This window comes from Rhinolophus sinicus, linkage group LG03 (assembly GCF_036562045.2).
Source record: "Rhinolophus sinicus isolate RSC01 linkage group LG03, ASM3656204v1, whole genome shotgun sequence".
NCBI lineage: Eukaryota > Metazoa > Chordata > Mammalia > Chiroptera > Rhinolophidae > Rhinolophus > Rhinolophus sinicus.
This window is the reverse complement of record NC_133753.1, coordinates 190631591-190651967: the sequence shown is the minus strand read 5'-3', so window position 1 is coordinate 190651967 and position 20377 is coordinate 190631591. Positions and strand designations below refer to the sequence as shown.

General features: G+C 39.8%; 1 protein-coding gene across 2 annotated transcripts in view; it reads right to left on the bottom strand.

Moving 5' to 3' along the window:
• Nucleotides 1–20377, bottom strand: part of DNAH5 (dynein axonemal heavy chain 5) — a 242281-nt gene that overhangs the window by 39529 nt on the left and 182375 nt on the right. For both annotated transcript variants that reach the window (XM_074329069.1, XM_019713456.2), the window contains exons 60-68: nucleotides 20047–20226; nucleotides 16519–16656; nucleotides 12844–12979; nucleotides 11752–12068; nucleotides 11054–11209; nucleotides 9908–10090; nucleotides 4784–5027; nucleotides 3407–3521; nucleotides 2731–2921 (exon numbers count right to left, since the gene is read on the bottom strand). In XM_074329069.1, the coding sequence (XP_074185170.1) occupies nucleotides 2731–2921; nucleotides 3407–3521; nucleotides 4784–5027; nucleotides 9908–10090; nucleotides 11054–11209; nucleotides 11752–12068; nucleotides 12844–12979; nucleotides 16519–16656; nucleotides 20047–20226 (1660 nt within the window). The remainder of the gene's footprint in view (nucleotides 1–2730; nucleotides 2922–3406; nucleotides 3522–4783; nucleotides 5028–9907; nucleotides 10091–11053; nucleotides 11210–11751; nucleotides 12069–12843; nucleotides 12980–16518; nucleotides 16657–20046; nucleotides 20227–20377) is intronic.

The window sequence follows — 20377 nt, the reverse complement described above, 5'->3', positions numbered from 1 at the left end:
CATCCATCAAAGTCTTTCAGGGAAAATATGCTCTAAGCACGATTCTTAAAAGAACATAACCAATGCATTTGGCTACCTTTAAAATCCTTTTTGGAATAGAGTAGGTCATAAACAAATAATTATATTTAAGATATTTATTGAGCCAATCTCTACTTTACCCAGGCCCCATGTGCCCCACTGAATTGCTATTTTTCTGCCAAATCCATCTTAGTATATTTCCAACAAGGTAAGTGTGGCCTTGAAGCCATTTCAATGAAAATATTAGCTCATAAAATCAAAACAGATTGTTTTAACGCCAGGGAGCAGTTAAGGACCTAAGGACAATAGCACTGTGTTGAAAAATGTCACACCACTTGCTACAAAAACCGTCCATTTTCCAACAAACTGAAAAGAATAAGGCATTCACCAGAGGGTTAGGAAGAAGCTAATTCATGGAAAGGAAAGGGCATTCCTTGCAGCCAAAGCATTATTCTTTGTTTAGTAGTGGGTGACTGGGTCATGAATATCTTCCCTGGCTTAAAAGTGTACAACGGCCACAAAGAATGATTTTAACGGGTGAGGGAGGACATATCCCTGGATAATATGGCACCAGATTAAATGGATTCCTGATGAATACACAGCTGAAATAGGAATAATTCAAAATAACTCAAGATGACAGAGAATTATGCCATTCCCTTCATTCTTCAAACCCTTGCTTCATAGATGCTTGTAATGGAAGACTTAGGCACCTTATGCCATCTAATCATGACATGGCATAGCTAGGGCAGACTTAGAAAGTCATCTAGGCTGATCCTTTCCCATCTTAGAGGTAAGTACATTAAGCAACCAGTATCAAAACACTGCTGCTCTCTAAATAACATTTTCAAACACGTCCTTACAGAGGGAAGTCACATCCTTGGGTAGCTCTCACCAAAATAACTATCAAAGGGCAGTCTCTTGAAACTCTTGTTTCATAAAGCAATATAATAAATAGCTGTTGAATGCCCAAGGCCCACAGAAAGCTGTCTAACCTCTGCAAGCCTCAGAATAATTAAAATAAACTAAAATACTAACGATAATATAACAAAATGTCTATCATCTACAGAGCATATTCTATGTGCCAGGGTTTATATAAATTGTGTGATTCTCAATAATCCTATTATGTAAATGTGACTATGCTTGTTTTATAGTTGAGGAGACTGAAGCTTCAAAAGGTTAAAAACCCAGCTTGAGACCACTCATCAAACAAGTGGGAAGCCACTATTTTTCCCTTCGAGTTTTCCTAACATTAAATCCCATGTTGGTTATCATCACGTGAAACTGTAACACGCTTTACAGTATTCCAAGCAGACCAGCATGCTATGTTCGGTGTCCCTTCCATGGGGAGATGCATCTCATGCCTGAACTGAGGATGTCAGGAACAACTTTCCCCTAGGAAAGCTCAGTCAGCTAGAGGACCAGAGTATTGAGGCCAGAAATCAGTAATATATGACAGGCTCTTGTAAAGGCAACTTCTATCCCTACATGCGATCTACGGTGGTTTTTCTCATGATCACTCATCTTCCACATGCTCGGCTTTAGGAAACTTGGAAACTAAAGAAACCTAAGGAACAAGGGTGCAAGAGACAGTGAATTAAAGAGAGAGAGAGAAGAAGGGAGAAGGGGCAGAGAGAGAGAGAGAGAAAGAGATCATCCATAAATCATACTTTTCTAAGTTCAAGTCTAACGGAAGGAGTCTTAGATGCTACTCTAAGATGGCTATGCATATGCATAAGTACGAACATAAATGTGCATTTGTCTGTGTGACTGTGGATCTACACCCCCTCCCTACGGCCCCCATTGGAGTTCTCTGCAAGTTCCTCCACAAATCCACTCTCCAGGTGAAGTCATGAAAATCCTTCCCAAGGCCCAAGATATAATTGTGGCTTACATTTAAAGGCTCTGTTTAGAAACGTGGAATAGATAAAACCATTTAAACCCCCACCTTCATTTCCACAGTTACTTTAAATATTTTTTGTCCAGCCATTCAAGAATGTGATAGCAAATGTATGTTTCCCAGCCTTCCACTTGGCTCTTATTCCAGCTGCAGCGGGATCTATCTGTGAGCGATGCTTCTGTACGAACAGGATAAATGTCCATGGGATGAGTACACTGTCGCCTCACCCACTCCACTCCAGCCACCCCGCTTGCTTTGCTTTCCCTCTGTCATACTGCTTGCTTCCGTCCACCGGAGGCCTTCATGCCAGCTCCTCTTCCTTCAACACGCTTCCTCTATAAATGTCCCCAAGGCCAGCAGGATGTCCCCTTCAGGCCTTTGCTTACCTGTCCATCTCTCAGGGAGGTCTACCCCATTAGAGATCCCATTAAATATCCCATTTAAAAGTGTAACCTCTTCCACCTCACACTCCCTGTAACTCCCATCTCCCTTCCCTGTTTTTCCCATAGTGCTTTCTAGCTTCTCACATACTACGTAATTTACTTATTGTTTTATTCTTTTTTTCTATATCATCCTCCCCCCCAAATGCATATAAAACAAAATTCTTTTTTTGGTTATTGTTCACTGTCTTCCGCGTGCCTATTCTGTGCCCCAGCACACACAGTTGGTTCTCAATAAATATTCATAGAGCAAATGAACAAATAAAATAGCTCATGGAAATGCAATCTTCAATGAAATGCAAGGAAACTTATCGCCAGAAGAAAATACTGCACAGGACAATAATCCTCACACCTGCTTTCTAGTGTTATACTGACCTTTAATAAGCATAAGAAACTCTTCGTGCTTGACCCGATTCCTCTGGAGGTCGATCTTCAGGGTAAGCAGCAAGGTGAACAGGAATTTGTGCTCTTCGTACAGCCCTCGGGCAGCGTACTTATAGACCTCGTAGGTCATGTGTTCAATGATATTAGCAATCCTCTTGCTTGTAATTGGGCTCTTGATGGACCTGGAGTGGAGAACATTTAAATCAGGCTGATCCCACTGCCCTTCTCAACTGTCCATAAAAATGTCTTGAATAGAGGGCCAATTCTTATTCTTTACACATCCAGGGTACGCCTCCTGAATCTAAACTAACAAGCATCTCTAGTGTGAAATAACATAACATGCTAGAAGGGTCCTCCACATCGTCTAAATCAATTCTCCCGCAGGGCATTATATTATGACCCACAACAACGTCTTGAGAATTTTCTTGTTTCACAGAAACACATAAGGAATCAATCAATGGACGAATAATTGGTGGACGAATAATTTCTTTCTCTGAGCATAAAATGACACATGAGAAGGACTTGTTCACATGCTAGTCATTACGGTAATCTTAGATTTAGAGAAAAATAATAAGGCTCGGGAGGAAAGGGAAAGGAAATTAGAAATGCAAGTCAGCACGTTAGCCTACGGATACAGAATTCAGCTTGGCTCCCTCAGCAGACGCACCTGGCTAAGGAAAGGTCAAACAAGCCGAGAAACTGGCGGAGCGAAGTCTGATACATCTCATTCACCAGGCGCATCTCGGTGATAAGGAAGTAGAGGACGCTGCCCCGCGTAGCAACTGAAAGACAGAGAGGAAGCCTCCATGTACTAGGAGGGCGGAAAACAGGTGCCTCAAGCACAGGCTCTAGAGGGAAGTCACAAGTGGCTTTTTATGTCTCATCAGGAACTATGCTCCAGCAAGGGTGCTAGAACAAGCTCCTAGAGTGCTGCTCCTCCTGAGTATTGAATTCTCACTTGTAGTTGTTGCATAAATAGTTGGTTTCTGTTTATCAAATGGTACTTTCCGTTTTAGAATTTCTAGATCCCTTATAAGTATGTTTTACTGCGTTTCTTTTTTATAGGTAGAAAAAAAACACAACTGAAGGGATAGCAAAGGTTTTAACACTCAGCAAGCTGTGTAGGCATTAAGACGAACCTCATTTTTAAGTGCCACGAAGAAGCCTTGCCCAACCTTGGCCTCGACTTGGCAAAACAAGGCGTCCCACAGAGGATGCACCTGACCTTCCACGAGTAGATGATATTGTTTCGATTATTTTTTCAGGAGAAATGATCACTTACTAAAGCAGTTTGAATTCTTCTAGCAGGCTCCTCTAGTAACCAATGGCCAACAGCGATTTGCAAATCGGTGGATCCGACTCAGGGGTTCCCATGACAACTACCTCCCTAAGACTCCAAATAAAACACTGGCATAGTGTTGCCAAATGATGACCAACTAGTGAACAACCCAAATTCTGCACCAATTCCTTGGATTCCACTAGTGTAGTCACATGTTCTTTAAAATTCCTCCCTCTTTACTTTCTAGTTTAAAAATAAGTGCATACCATGTTTCCCTGAAAATAAGACCTAGCCGGACAATCATGTGTCTTTTGGAGGAAAAATTAATATGAGACCCGGTATGGTATTTTATATTATATTATATTATATTATATTATATTATATTATATTATATTATATTATATTATTATTATTAAGACCTATTCTTATATTATAGTAAAATAAGACTGGGTCTTACATTAAGTTTTGCTCCAAAAGATAGATGCATTAGAGCTGATTGTCCGGCTAGGTCCTATTTTCGGGGAAACACAGTAGGAACCTTAAACGATTTATCAACTAACACAAATTGGAAGCATGTAGAAAATTTACATTGTTACAATTTTTTTTCATCTCCATATAACTGAATAGAAATGCGACAAAACATGAATGGCCACCTCACTTTGCACAATTACTTGCATAACGTCCTTACTTCCTGCAATTCCTCTAATTCTCTTTTCTTTCTTGCTTCATTTTCCTGTGACATTTGTCTTTCATTACCAGACTCACCAGGTCTGTATTCCTCCCGGGCTGAGTTAATTTGAATTTCTGTCTCGGCAGAAATTTCCAGCTTCTGTGTCACCTCCTCCGCTGTCTTTTTTGTGTTACTTAGCACAACAATGAGACTCTCCTCTTCCACCAGGGACCCCTGGGTACTCGTCAGACGGTAAAGCAAATTATCTTCTAGCTCCTTCATCCTTCTTTTGTTTGCAGTTACATCTTCCATAAGATGAGTTCTTTCTTTTTCCAATTCCTGTTAATTTACATAAATATATTTCCTTCCTTAATTAACAGCTACTGTCTGGCCATTATTAAAAAGTTAACCTACAGGGCTGCCCTCAAGCTCCTATACTGTAATTATATTTGACTGCAGAAAACATGGCCATTTGAAAAATAAAGTTATAAGTTGGCATAAAATAAATCATACTTTAGTATTTCTCATATCATCTGAAAAGCATAATGCAGTAGCTGAAAGGGACTTCAGAAAAGAACTTTCTAATCTTGCACTTAATAATGCATGCTTTCGTGTCTACTGGGGAAGCAAGCATGGGCTGTCAGATCCCAAAACCACTCAAGTCTTACTGAGTCTTCCTGCATGACAATTTTCCTTCCGTCCATTTTTTCCAATTAGCCACTGGCCTACATGAGGCTTTCATCATTCCTCAGTGGGTGACTCTGACCATAATTGGTCTCCCTGCTGACCCTTCTCTCTACCATCACCCCCTTTTCTGCTCCTGGTCATTCACGGGATCTTTGCTATTTGGAAGGGTCCAAAATGCTCACTACAGTTTGTAAAACCTGTTGCAACCGACATTTCCAATCTCGTCTCCACTTGAGAACTACCGGATTGGGACTAAAATGAGGCTTCCATGGTGCTTATAAAAACCATTACTAATAACATAAACACAATCATTGGTGATATATACAATAAGGAGCAAATTATTCAATTCCTGATTTAGAAAATAATAAGTAAAAGCTTGAACATTATTGAGGTGGTATGGTCAATACATTTTTAACACTAATTAAATAAATTTGTCAATTAAAGTAATACTTATGTTCCTAAAGGATTAAAATAAGGCTTACAAGTACATTTCCCCCAAAGTTTAAAACTGATGAAACAATATACTCTAAACTAAATAGTACAATTTAAAGTACTATTCGAGGTTATGAAAGCAACCTGTGTATTACAAGGTATACACGTGGCCAAAATCTGGGACAGGACAATAGTTAAGGGAAATTTTCTCTGAAAGAAAATAGAACAATTACTGTTTGCTTTTCATTCAAGATTTGAAAATGGAAAAACCTACTTTGGAATAAGGTTTTAGGCATATTTTAATCTGTATTTAAACATATTTCTGTTGAACTACAACTTTAGTTCCACCAATATATAGAAGGATAGTTCTTTTTCAAATTAATATGAAGGGGCAAAATTAGTCAAAATAATTTCATTTGTAAGCATGTTCCCTATCAAACGGATTCTCTCTTACACACACACATGCACGCGCACACATGCGTGCACACATACGCATATATAGGAACCAATAAACATTTGTGCTCTGTATTCTACATACTAAGGCTGCAATGTAACATTTTTATATAAACTGTGATAATATAAAAAGTACCCCCAAAGTGAGTAAGAAAGTACAGCAGTGAGTCAGTACACTTCATGAAACGTGCCATTTATTAATTAAATGATCAAAAATTAAGTGACTCAACAAAGATGCAAATGAAAACTAAAATTCTTCGTGTACACTAATGGCATCTGTAACCAAAGTTTAGAAATCAATAAAAGAAAATAGATGACAGTCTTTCAGAGCTCTCATGTATAAAGTATCACCCAGGCTTTCATTCCCAAAGATTCTTTCTCCTCTCTACCTTGCCCTGGTAATTAAAATAGGAAGATTAAATAACAGAACTCAGAAACAGATTTATTTTTTTCTCCACCACTGTGAGCTGGTGATACCAATATCTGCTGAGTGTCTTTATTAAATTATTTCCCATGTCAGCTCCACCAAGTTCAGGTCCTTCTATCGCCAAAGGAAATAAATTGTCTACCTGTCTGTTCATTCAGAATTCTGAGCAATGACGACCTCTGAGGCCTCATATTGTGACCAGTAGAAGTTGTTAATTGATACTAGTATTTTTCTCCAATAGTACATAGTTCTCTTTAAGTTTCTGACTTGTTTTCTAGGATCAAGGTCAGAGTGAGCCTAAGAGATTGTTTTTTTTTAAAGGAAAGTTGCTGAAGAGTGACTGGTTTGCTGCCTGTTTAAAATGGTCTCGATACATCACCTTCCGGTGACAACAGCAGGCTGTCTAAATCTACTCACAGGTACATCAGTCAGGTCAATCGTTGAATATGGCCTTGATGTGAACTTGAACAGCTCACGCATTTAAAATGACTGCCTTGAAGCACACAGAAAAGTGTCAAGTCGGTTCAAAGTTCCACCTTCCTTGCACTCATATGCTCTGAGGTTTCTATCTGTTTCCTAAACAAATAAGCCTGCAGGTCCAGCATTTTGTACAACTGAGCACTCAAGAGACCAGATCCCACGTGATAAGGCTCCTCATTGCTCATATTCCCAGGACAGTGGACAGCGAGCGAGTTTATGGGGTCAAAGAATAATGGCCTTTCCCTGCCATCGTAAATTACTGTTCCAGTTGTGAAGGCACAACTCATCCTAACTCAAGAGGTTCACCGTCTGTTTCAGCCCCACATTTAAGGGACTTTCTGAGATGCTTTCCAACATCAACTTCCTCTGTGGGATCTTCCTAGCTTCCAACAGCCCACTCTTGGGCTCTATAACATTTTATATTGATATTCTATGTTTATAATCACCCAAAAGTTATCATAGTCGAAGAGAGTGAGTTGTTACTGAAGTCAAAGGAACAATTTGGATTTTATATAAAACTTTTTATAGGCTCTTCCCAACTCACTAGATCATAGGAAGTGCCCTGAAAGCACCAGAGACCAACTCAGACTCACTTGCCACCACCCAGGCTGGACAAATTCAGCAACGTGAGCAGATTCAGGAATACAGTGGGAAGAACAGACACTGCAAAAGAAAAAGCTGGCGAAAGTATACTACTTAAAGTTTATCCAAATTAAGTCCAGCAGCTCACTTCTTGCATGAGTCTTTCCTTTAGAGAAAACAGAGCTTACATGTTGTATTACAATGTGGTTCAGGGTCACGAGGACCCTCTATGTTGATAAGAGAATGAATGTCACGTTACTCTCGCCACACTTTTTGTAAGAATTATTTCCTGTGACCTTGGGAAGGGATTTTGATAATGAGACAACAGTAAAGGAGTAACTTCTCAAGACGTTCAACTTTCCCAGGAAGTAAGAAAAAACCTGGCCTGGGATCCATATTGGCTTTTCAAGGCTGTTCAAAGTCCTTTCAATAGCTTAAATGCTCTTTGTTTCATCTTACACCTCTACTATAACAATTATGGCTCAGTGCTGGTGTTGCTTTGTTTTGTTGCAAACAAAATCTGTCAGGCTAAATTATTTTTTCCGCAGAGACTCTATTCATCTCAGCCGAACAGAAAGAAAACCAAGGACAAGGATATTATTCAAACTGCCGTCAGAGCCCCTTATCTCCCTGAGGCCAGTGTTACAGTTGAAAGCAGAGCCTAACATATGGGGGCTGGGTCTGCCCTGAAGACATTACATGCTGTGGGTCAAGACTTCTAGTCCTGACTTCCAGTCCTGTCACCCTTCCTGACGCGGTGACATGGCCATGCGAAACTTCCTCAATCACCTATTGAGACTCCCAAAATAACCAAGGACACATTCTGAAGGTGTTATGACTTCGGTAACTGATCTGTGGTAGGCACTCTACCATCCGTTCCTGCCATGCTGGGGTCATAATCCTTGTAAATTTACCAAGTTGGGTTAACAGCTCTCAAGCAACTAACAATTGGATGACCCTATCGTGTACGTACTATAAATCAAAAACTAAAAAGAGAAGATTCATAAAATAAGGAAGGGGAAAGAAGAGAGCCGAAAGAGATAAATACAGAGAATGTCAAAAAATGTATACACTTTTAAGAAAGAAAAAAACTGTATTAACATTGTAATACTCAATATATATCGATAACAAAAGATGAATACAAGTCACATTTGACTTCTGCAATTACAAGAGGTGCTCAAAGTGGTTACCATCAGCGTAATTTTAATAGTCTTTTCCTTTCTTAAAAAGAGCAAGCATGATACAACATACAGAAAAGGTAAAAATAATGGAAGGGACAACTCCAAAGATTTTGCCAAGTTTTAATGTAAATAAATCTTTAGGTCAGTGTAGAAGGAGGTCATAAAGTAAACTAAACTCCTCACTGCTACTGAATCAAAAAAAAAAAAAAAAAAAACAATACCAACTTATAGAGTTCATCCAGTTTCACCAAAGCAGTCCTATTCAAATCCTCTAGAAACCTTTGCTTAAGACTCATATGTTCCCTAGAGAAAATACTAAGAACAAGGAAGTTTCTAAAATATTGGCCTTTTTTCATTGAACATTAAGTTATTCCATGAAATAAAAGTGGAGGAAACAGATCTGGAGTTATGCTTGCAGAGCATAATTAAGCCAGTAGCATCCAGAAGATACTCAGTGAAACCCTAATGTCACAGACTTCTATCATCTCACAACGTATACAGACGTCTCTTAGATAACTAATAAGAAGTGACAATGTTGTGTGTTCTCGAAGAACGACATTTTAATTTTATATTACAAAAGCATAATAACAAAGCGCATGAAAGAAAAACTTGGATGTGTACTAGAAAGCTACAAGTTCACAGATGAATAGAACTCACAATAGAACAAACTCTTGACAAAAAAAAAAGTGATATAAAACCAAAATAATGATGCTGAAAATGAGACTGATATTCTCATGGCTACATCATTAGGCTATATAAAATCAAATGATGATATATGTGATATATGAGATGCAGATGAACCATATTGAGTAGATAATTGATTAGTAGTTATCTAAGACATGGGAATTAATAATGGAAAAAACATACGAATAAAAGGGGGGCAAAATTCAATCCCACTTCAACTTTTATCATATCGTTTTCATCAACGAAAAACTCACAACACAATGCAGGAAAAGAGGTGGCCCCACTTCACTCACCTGCTTCTCTGTGAGAATGACTCTCCCCAGTAACTGATCTTCTAGACCTTTCATGGTGACAGTGAAGTCAATGATGGAGGTCCGAGCACTTATTTCAGGGGTGTAGGCTGGGTTGGGCAGTTTAGTGGTAATGTAGAGTCTGAAGCCATCCATCACATCTACTTCCTTATCACCGACTTTCACCTTTTTTATAAGAAGAAAGTTATGAGTAAGAAAACAGAGATACATCTTACTGTGTCTTTTGTATAGGATCAAGTATTGCTTTAAACAATTATGTACCTGGAGATAATTTATACTTAAAAAAGAAACGGTCATCAGGCATTCATAGGGCTTCAAGCCACTGGGAGGGAGGGAAGGAGGGAAAGAAGGAAGGAAGGGAGGGAGGGAGGGAGGGAGGGAGGGAGGGAGGGAGGAAGGAAGGAAGGAAGGAAGGAAGGAAGGAAGGAAGGAAGGAAGGAAGGAAGGAAGGAAGGGAATGGAAGGAAAGTTCAATATATACCATGCAATAAATATAGAATTTATCACCAAAACTGTAATCATACTGCAGAAGTGAGATGGAGTCCCCACATAAACTTTGGTTCAGAAGTCAAGACTGATGATGTCACACATGAACCAAAAGGGTATGAAAAGGTTTAGTACTCACATAGTGAGATTTTCTGGGGAGATTAGGATAGGCTCCCTAGCAGGCCCAAAACATTACTTGGGAAAGTCAGGAGGGGCAGCTGTTTTAGGATTTTACAGTGGTTAGGGGATGGGGCTGGAATGAGGGTCCCCACCACGGGCATAGACAGGGGATTACATGGCTTGAATTTCCCACCAGTGCCAAAGGAGAGACTACCCAGGTTTTCTTAACAGCGTGCCCAGATTTGGGATGTAACAGGAGAGAGGCATGATGGGGCTTGAAAACTGTCCACAGTCAAACATCAAAATGGCGTCAGACTTTATTACACATGTGAAGTAGGTGTTCCTAAAAGGACTACTCTTGAATATTTTAATCCCAACTCAGGAAGTGTAGAAGAGAAAAAGCAAACGCCTCTTGCCACTAACTGGAATTTGCGTTGCTGCCTTTTGAGGAAACGTCATCTATGTCATATTGACCTGGCCTCACGGCAATTGTTCTGCACATTGTAAAGAGCTTTCACCTACCTTAAAGGTAGACCCAGTCTTAATGAAGTTTCTCTCCAAAACATTATCCAGGGCTGGATCTAATTCCTCCCCCACATCTTCGATCAGCAAGGGCCTTCCAAGAGAAAGACTGTCCTCCAGGTGGTTTCTGAAGTATTTGTGATTTAGAGATGTGATCTAGAAACCAGATCAAAATGTTGCCCTTGACAGATGGTATCATGATGTGATGCACAAATAACTGATAGGAAGTGGTGCCTAAGCATTCTATCCCACGAGACAAATACCGAGAGTTTAGAGATCCTTACTTAGAACCACACTTGCTGAAATGGTACAGAAAGCTTAAACTGTCTCCCTTTTCCTTAGGAAACCATCATCCCCTTTTACTGGGATGTATGGAAAGGCTCAGTGGCATCGCTGCTTTTTCCTCACCAGCCACACTTTCATGACAAAGCATCATGGACTAATTTGAAGTGTCCCAATAAAGTGCTGACAGTGTGACACAGCTGCACTCTGCTGTTTATCAAAGAGAGTCTTAAGCCCTGACAGAAGAGAGTGTGAAACCTTTGAAAGCTGACATTAATAGAGATCAACACAAACATAAATAATGCAATCTTTAGAAATTATTTCTAATTATCCAATATTTCTGTATTCCCACATACTTGCTGATCTGAGGCAATACTACTTGACTGATCGCATACATATACTCAAACAGAAATTACCTGGAGTTCATTTTGGCTTTCTTTATTTTTAATCCAGATCTTGCCTTGAGTCTGTGGATCTATTAACAAAGGATAGCGAGATGCCTTTGTGACAATAATCCCATTCTGAATGGACAGGTCATCATTTGGCAGGCCTTGGAGGTTCCATTCACTAATCGTAGGACCATCAATCAACATCTCGGTGAGATTTAGACTGTCCCCAAATGGAATTTTCCGGGCTTTCATTTCCTTCTGCCAGTCATGTAATAGCAGATTACGAAATTCTTGGTTAAATGGACCAGAATAAGACAGAAAAGCCGTGGCCAACAATACATCCCCTAAAATGGAAAATAAAGCAGCACTCAAATACTTTATGATCAGCCTTGTAATTGTACATATATTAACAATAAAAAAGATAACCATTCTTTTAAACGAAACTCCAGAAACTAAATTGTAACCACATGTCTCTGTGTCTTCGTGAATAAGCAGTAGTTTGGTTCACTGTTAAACAGGGTCCAAATTGTCCACCAAGGACTGACCGCTCACAGCCAAACACCGGATTATTTTGACTCTTGTTGGATGTGAGAGGATGACTTCTGAGTTTAAGATACAAAACCTCAGAAGACAGAGCCTCCATTCAAAGTGACCTTGACCAATGTCACCGTTGACCATAGGAGAATTCAAAAGCAACCTGATATTTGATTCTCTTTACCCTTTTTCACAAAGGAGGACAAATACACAGTAATGGAAGGAGATTTGACTTTGGGTGGTAAACACACAATGCAATGCACAGATGATGTATTATAGAATTGTACACTTGAAACCTATATCATTTTATTAACCTATGTCACCCCAATAAATTTAATTTTAAAAAGTGACCTGATAATAAGAGGCTTAAAGGTCATTAACACATTTAATAAGGGTTGCATAGATGCCACACCAATATTTACCCTTGTGAAATAGCTAGACACACACACACACACACACACACACACACACACACACACGAAATTGAAGTAATCAAGTGTTGGTTTGTATTCCGATTAAAGCTTAAATTTGCTAACCGCCTATCACAGTCAACACATAATCTCATTCATAAAGGAATTTACATACCTACAAGTCTTTTAGTCTGTGCAGCAAACTCTTTGCTCTGCTCTGTCCATCTTTCTTTTTCTCCTGCCAAGCCACCAATCAGCACGGAAGCAGTCTGCATCTTATGTCTGCATCGCTCTGCATCCTCAAGTAAGGTCTAACAAAGGTCATAAGCAGGAGAAAACTTTTGTTCAGATACACTTAGCCTCTGGCTCAAAAATACAATTTCAAACATTTTTATTATCTGCCTTTCTGAGACATGTGAGCCATTATTCCTATTTCATAGGAAGCGTAAGATTCAATTTCCATGTGCCAGGGTCAGCCAGAGTCTGCCTCTATGGAACTGAACCAATTGGTCAGACCCTCCCCAAAAGTTAACAACTAAGACATTGTGGAAATTTGCGTTACTTATGATTTCCCTATAAAGAAAAATGGAAATAAAATAGTAGCATACATGCTAATATCACATAGCACAAAAAATATAAAGAAATATTTATCCCTATTTCAAAAGTTAGGAAAATTTCTCACGGTAAATTTTAGCATCAGTATTGCTTTATCTAACACCGCATCTGCTTTCACCTTAGGTGAAACTTTAGATTATCTTCAAATCATGTTGTTCTGAAGTTCATTCATAAACGGCGACACACTTGCCTCAGCAGGTCCCTACCTGCTGCTCCTTGGGCCAACAAAAGACCTTTAGCCAGACGTCCACGTACTGTTGTCACTCAGTGCTTAATTGTTTAAAAAATTGTTCTGTTTCTCTATTTTAAGAAACAACTGCTAACTCTACTTGTAAAAAATTTCTACTAGTGAAATAATAATAGACATGGCTAAAGGTTTAGCTATATGACTAGTCACGGAAGTTCAGGTATAATAGTTACATATATTTATATTATATGTATATTTAGCACATATACATACTACATGTCTAACAATATAGGATTATTTAAATAGATTATGGTATATCATGAATAAGACTACTCTGAAGTCATTAAAAATTATCTTATAAAAATTTTTATAACCAAGAAAGATAATCATGATATATCATTAAGATTTCAATTTATAAAGCAGTATGTACTAAATTATCTGCTATAGTTTTAAATGGATTTAAAAATATATGTAAGTCTAGGCATACATTCAGCTATGAAAAAACTAAAGAGAAAAATATTTTTAGGTTCGTCTCCAGGGTTATTTATGTGTATTTTCTATAAGGAACATGAATTGCTTCTGTGGTAATAACACAATACAGTGTGTTTCAAAAGCAAGACATTTATTCCAGTTGGTTCTAGTCTCTGCTCTGTTTTTCTTCCCCCAGAGTTAATGCAGGAAAGCTAACAGTACAGCTGAGAGGTTGAGCCCCACAGCTACACAGCCCACATTTGTTTGTTCCTCTCCAAGAAGAAAGATGCCAGCTGGGAAATATGATGCGCCATCATTTATTTCTGCTTGCCTCTGAAACAAACATTTCACGTAAAAGATACTTTTGAGATGAAGTTGTCTTCCTGACATTCCCATCCCCATTCCCAAGTAGCCAAATGAAACAATGGCCAGGCCCCGCCTCCCCTGGCTTTGTTTCTGGATGCCCAGGCGCCTCTGGCAGAATGGGACATGAGGACAGGAGACGAGCAAACATCTGAGGGAACAGGAGGGAGGAGAGATTTTCCCTCTGAGCCTGGCTGCGGGCTGTGCAGAATTTCCTGGGTTCCATGAGCAGTCCCCCCAGCCCACTCTCTCACAGTGCTGCCAGAGTGTGACTAGCTGTCCACGGGGCCCAAGGAAGTGGGTCCCCCACAAAGGCATGGTCCTTTGCAGAGAAAAGCAAGACACTCCTACAGGGATGCACGGGCCTGGGTCAGGAGGTTACTGGGCGTGACCATGATGAACTGCAGACTCCAGGCCCTTCCCCTGCCTTCGGGGGTCCGCAAGCCCCCTGCACTCCCAGGGAGCCCGATGGAGGGACACGGAGCAACAAAATGACTGAAGGTCAAGTTTACTTCAGTATGTGTGTGGCAGGTGGGCTTACAGCCAGACTTAGGGTTTTTAATTTTAAAAACTTGACATTTGTTGAAACTCGAGTTTTAAAGTCAGAGCCATACCTTTACAGTAGTAGTTCTTGTGTGGTCCCATGACTATTTACCTAACAAAAAAACAGATGCTCGAAAACAAAAAAAGGCTTATTGAATGAGCTAAGGCAAAAACATTACAACTGAAACATAATAAAATGAGGCTGTGAAATATTTTACGATATTCAGTAGTGCTGCCCGATAGAAGCGAGCATCCAGGAGATAAAAATGAACATGCCTTTCTCACAGTTTCTGAAGTACTCTTTCAAACTGCAATGTCAATTTTCTCTTTTATTATAAGGGAATTCCACAGGGCATAAGTAACAAACCCAAATAGGTGCTATAATTACCTCCTTGAAACTTCTAAACTGTCTTATTTTGCTTTCAGGGGACTTATCTTTAAGAGAAAATAATATATATTCTGCACATGTTGAAAGTGAAATGTTCACTAAATCCCCTCATTGGGACTCCTATCAGGGAACAGACGGAGAGCGGGAATCTCCATCCAGCCAAGAGACAGCTGAGAAGGGTCAGGGGTAAATGCCATAAAATCATCAAGGAAAGAACAGAGTGAATCTAGCTCTTATTTACCAAGGATAGTATTTATCAAAGGCAAATAAAGATTTTGTGGGGCCAGAAGCTTAAATAATCTAGAGACCACTTTAAGAAAACCATTAAAGTATTTTTATAAATACAAAATACCAAATAGAACATGTAGTTAGAATAAGGGGGCGGGGGTGGGGGGGGAAATCACGACAAAGTCCTGGTGACTTGGACACTCAGGTGGTTTTCCTCTGAGATCTCTAGGTGTTCCATCGGAATGCTTACACACACAGACTTGCCAATTGTAACCTGGTTTGCCATCCCCAGAGAACTCCCAGTCACCCCAGCACTCATGGGGAACTGTGCAAGTGAGGGGTCGTGAAACTTGAGCTACATTAGGATTGGGTTAGATCTGCCAGAAGGGAGGAGGCCCAGTGGAGCCAGAACTAGTATAAATAGAATAAAGAGTTTGTTGCCAAGTGTATGTGAAACATGAACCCAGATTCTGAAAGGTCCCAACACTGCAAAATACGCATAGGCTGAGAAGGCTGTGGATGGTCACTGTCACTGGGATACAGCCATGTGGCCAGTCCTGTTGCTCCAGCCGAGAGGCCTCAGTAGTCATCAGAAGACCAAGGTCTAGCCCAGCCCTAGGACCCCTGCCTATGACCAAGAGCCTTTCTCTTGTCCTCTATTTGCCTCAGTTCCTTTCTCTAAAAAGAGAATAAAATAAAATTATCTACCTAACTACAAAGATTGTTTCAAAGATTAAATAAGTAGGGAGAGGGGACGTGATTTGAAAAACAATAAAAAATGCTACAGAAGATGCTGTTATCACCATTAATCAGGAAACTCAGAATGTTCTAGAACTGACTCCTCTCTTGGCTGAACATCCTGACGCTGCACCAAAGGTCCTTGGTGTCTGTTAGAAGCAAACTCCGGGCCTTTGTGAGGGATCATGTGTTATGTATACACTAAATGAATCCTGGCTGAAAACCGAACCCTTGGAGCGAGACAGCAGAAAAGGAATGAAAGTTTCACCAGAGCCATGCAGGTATGTGACGGTCCCTCCCACACAGATGACAGTTACCTGCTTTTCACTCATGGCCTGTTCGTACTCGGCCTGTACCACGTCAAGTTCTGCTTGCTTGGCGTCCAGCTCCGCCTGGGCCTTCTGCAGGTCCAGCATGGCCACCACGTGGCGATTCTCCTGCACCACCAAGTTGGCCTGCATAGGACACATACACGGTGACGGGATGGGCAGCAAACCCAACCTGCAGCATTCCAGAGTCTGACGAAACTCAACAGTGTCTCCTGGTTACACCTTTTCTTTGTTCTATCACTAGGGTCTTTTCAAATTGCAGTAAGTCAAGACCATATCTTCATGTGAACTTGATAAACTTGTTTACAAGAAGAAAATCAGAATTCATGAGAACAGAAGTCAGCCTTTTTTTTTTTCCCTGCAGTGCCTGGTCGTAAATATTTTAGGCTGTGGGGGCCAAGAGGCAAAATTGAGACTATTGTTTAGGTACTTATTTAAAAATGTAGAAACTGTTCTTATTTCATGAGCCATACAAATGTGGGTAATGGGTTTGACCTGGCCTGTGGGCCATAGTTTGCCAATTCCTAGATCAGAACGTTGTAATATTAAGAGTTGTAGAAAAATAAAAATCCTTTATATTTAAAACCATTTGCCTCGCAGGACTGATCACTGTTGATGAAAATGTTAAAACAGGACAAAGGATGGAACATAACTATTCACTGAATATGAAGACTTAGGTTTTATGGGTAGTCACGGTCTTGATGCTGTTCCTGTAATTTTTATATATTGTTGCCTCCCAGAAAATAACTGACACCTTGAGCTGTGACCAATTAAAAACATTTGTTTAAGGACATTACCAAATTAGACACAATAGACATAATCAAAAGTAGTATTAGCAAAAGATGAGGTATAAAAAATGGTCCATGCTTAGGAATTTAGAGTTTTGAAAATTTTTTGGAAATCAAGTTTCACCTTCTTAAGTCTTTAAAATGTTAAAACTGACATTAATGACAAGATCCACTACTAAACCCATATTCTTTCTGAAGTGTTTGAGAAGAAAAGATTACCATCCACAAATTCTTTTAGCAAATGATTTTTCTATCTGAAAACTTCAGGCCCCCAAATTTTGGCAGACTAATTCTTTAAGGGAAAGTCTGAGTTCCATAACTGACTAACACACATGACTGGCAAAAGCACAGCTTAAAAGTTATAGTTTCTAAAGAGACGGACTCTTGAAACACTTTTTTGTCAGCTCTTCTCTAAGCTGCATCTGTTGCCAGGGGTTAAACATGGAAGACTAGCAAGGTCATAGTGGCAACTTACTAAGGTCACAGCCCCCAATAGCTTGAATATTTTCTAAGGCTTTACTCAAACAAATTTTTTTAATAAAGCTCTCAAAAGTTGCTAACCAAAGAGTATAGAACGTTTCAAATCCAATTGGTCACTTTAGGAGCTGGTTACTTGGTTACTTAAACTCTGAGTCTCAGTTTCTCCATTGAGATATTGAAAAACTACCTCCTAGGATTTGTGTGTGTGTGTGTGTGTGTGTGTGTGTGTATGAGTATGTGCGTATGAGTGTGTGCGTATGAAGATTAAATGAGATGACATATGCAAAAATCCAAATCTGAGAATTGGCATATAACAAGAGTTCAGTATATAATAGATATTGTTTTTACTAGTCATGTTCAATATTTAAGGCTTTACTGTTGTAATGTTCTGTTTATATGAGCTGATATTTACTGGTTTTCATAGAGTTTTCAAGGCGAGATCACCTTATGATGACCTTGAATAGAATCTAAATTGCTATTGTTATAATTAATACTTGTTGTAATTAATACGTATTCACTACTAGGAAACACTTGGCTCAGCTATTGTAAAATGAAAGTGCACTGCCCCTTATATCTCCGTTATTAATCAGCAGAGGTTCCAACTGGAATGTAATGAGTGTCCTTAATCTCTCCTCACTTAGGAAGCAGGAGTTTGTGAGTGGAGCCCCTCCAGGAATAAGTGAAGTTAGAGGCCTCGGACTGTATTTCTTAACATATTAAGCAGAGTTGTCCAGTGGTAATTTGCTCTCCCTTCGTCTTCTACTTCTCTCTGTGCAGTGAAGATGTAGGATCTACGTGACTTCGTACGTTGTTCTGACTGCCATTAGGAGGCCCCTGACAAAATGAATGCACCCAGGTGCTGGATGTTCCTAAGAATATAGGAGGGCATTCCCAGAACAGACTTCTCAAAAAAAGAAGTGCAGGTTCCGGGAGCAGGTACGAGGTTCCCCTTTCGGACGGTGCTCTCTTCACTTCCTACTGTAGGGTCTAGATTGTCCTGGGTCTGGATGGAGGCTGAAATGTACTAAACACGGGCAGGAGGTGTCATCGCTCTTATGTAAGTCTTGTTCAGAATGCCCACTACTTCCTATGGATCTCAGCTCATTTTTAAAAAAAAAAACTACAACAAAACAAAAACTATCCATCATGATTTCAACTTATTCACTGGAAAATGTCTAAAGGAGGCCCTGTACTTCTCATTGGACGTGGTGATTATAATTCAGTCAATATCACAATGGCCATTTTTGAGCCACACTGGAGCCTTCAATGGTCCCAGATCCATAATGTCAGCCAGCACGACATCAATTATTTGCTCTTAACGTCTCTGAGCCAAATGAGACTCTTTTCTTTTAAGGTTGCCCTAGGACCTCAAGGGCCTCCAGGATTGAATAAATGGTCCTGGGATGGTGATAATTAGAAAATAAAATGGGACTAGCAATTCTATCCCTATCTTCTTTCTAGTCTGGCTCATTTTTATCATGATTATTACATCCCTTTTTAAGTAGTTTATAAGTATGAGTGAATTTTAGTTGATGGTTGAGAGAGGTCAGACTCATACAAAAGCAAATAAATCAACCAAGCCATAAGGTATGATTTTTGAGACATCAGTATCCTATTTTCAAAACATGTACTTGCCTCTCCATCTACTGAAGACTGAGTGTCATTGATGGGGAGAACTGGGAGGGGGGGCGGGAACAGGTACAAAGGAAGCTGAGAAATGCAATTACTCAAAAGGAAACATAGGCATATTCTCAAATCACATTAAATAACAAAGACATGGTATTCAGTTTTTTTCCCTGATGGACAAAGAAGAGAACAGGAAATACTATGTCATGCCTCGCAACCAAGCTCCAACGTCTGTGTGTGGACCATTCCTAATTCACAGGATTCCCTGGCACAAGATCTTAGATGTTACCAGGAGATTCTGTGCTATATATAGTTTTCTGTGTTTCCTTTTTTTTTTTTTTCCAAGTTGACATTGTGTAGGAAAAATACCCAGCAGCCCACATGGACTTACTATCCTTGTAGAGAATCTATGCTTAAAGGCTCACACCATTCTGACTAGAGAAGGATTACAGAGAAGAAAGAAACATCTTGTACTTGGCCTTTCTAGCACTTGCTGCCCCGGTGGACTTGCGTACAATAACACCAAAGGCTGAAAGCTCCTGTGCTGTGTGAAAAGACCAGACCAGCTGACCTGGCGACCCCGTGCAGGTACACACCACGCAGTTCTACCTAGGAGGCTTACCTTCAGAGGCAACACCTCTCTGTTTATAGAAAAGAAGGAAGCCATGGCTTTGGTCCAGGAACAAAGACCCGCTACATTCCCACACACGCGTTTCGCAGTTTCGATGTTGTAGTCTGCCATTTCAAAGTAAGGATTCAAAAACTCTATCACTTCTTCATTGATTGTATCTTTGGGGAATTGCTATGGAAAAGAAGTAAAATGAAGTCAAAATACTTCTTCCCATGAAGTCATGTTCAAATTATGCTCACAATGCCATTGGAACCGTTGAACAACCAAAATGAACGAATGACTTCATATTTTGTCAATATTTCAGGATATTAGGCAAAAGTCC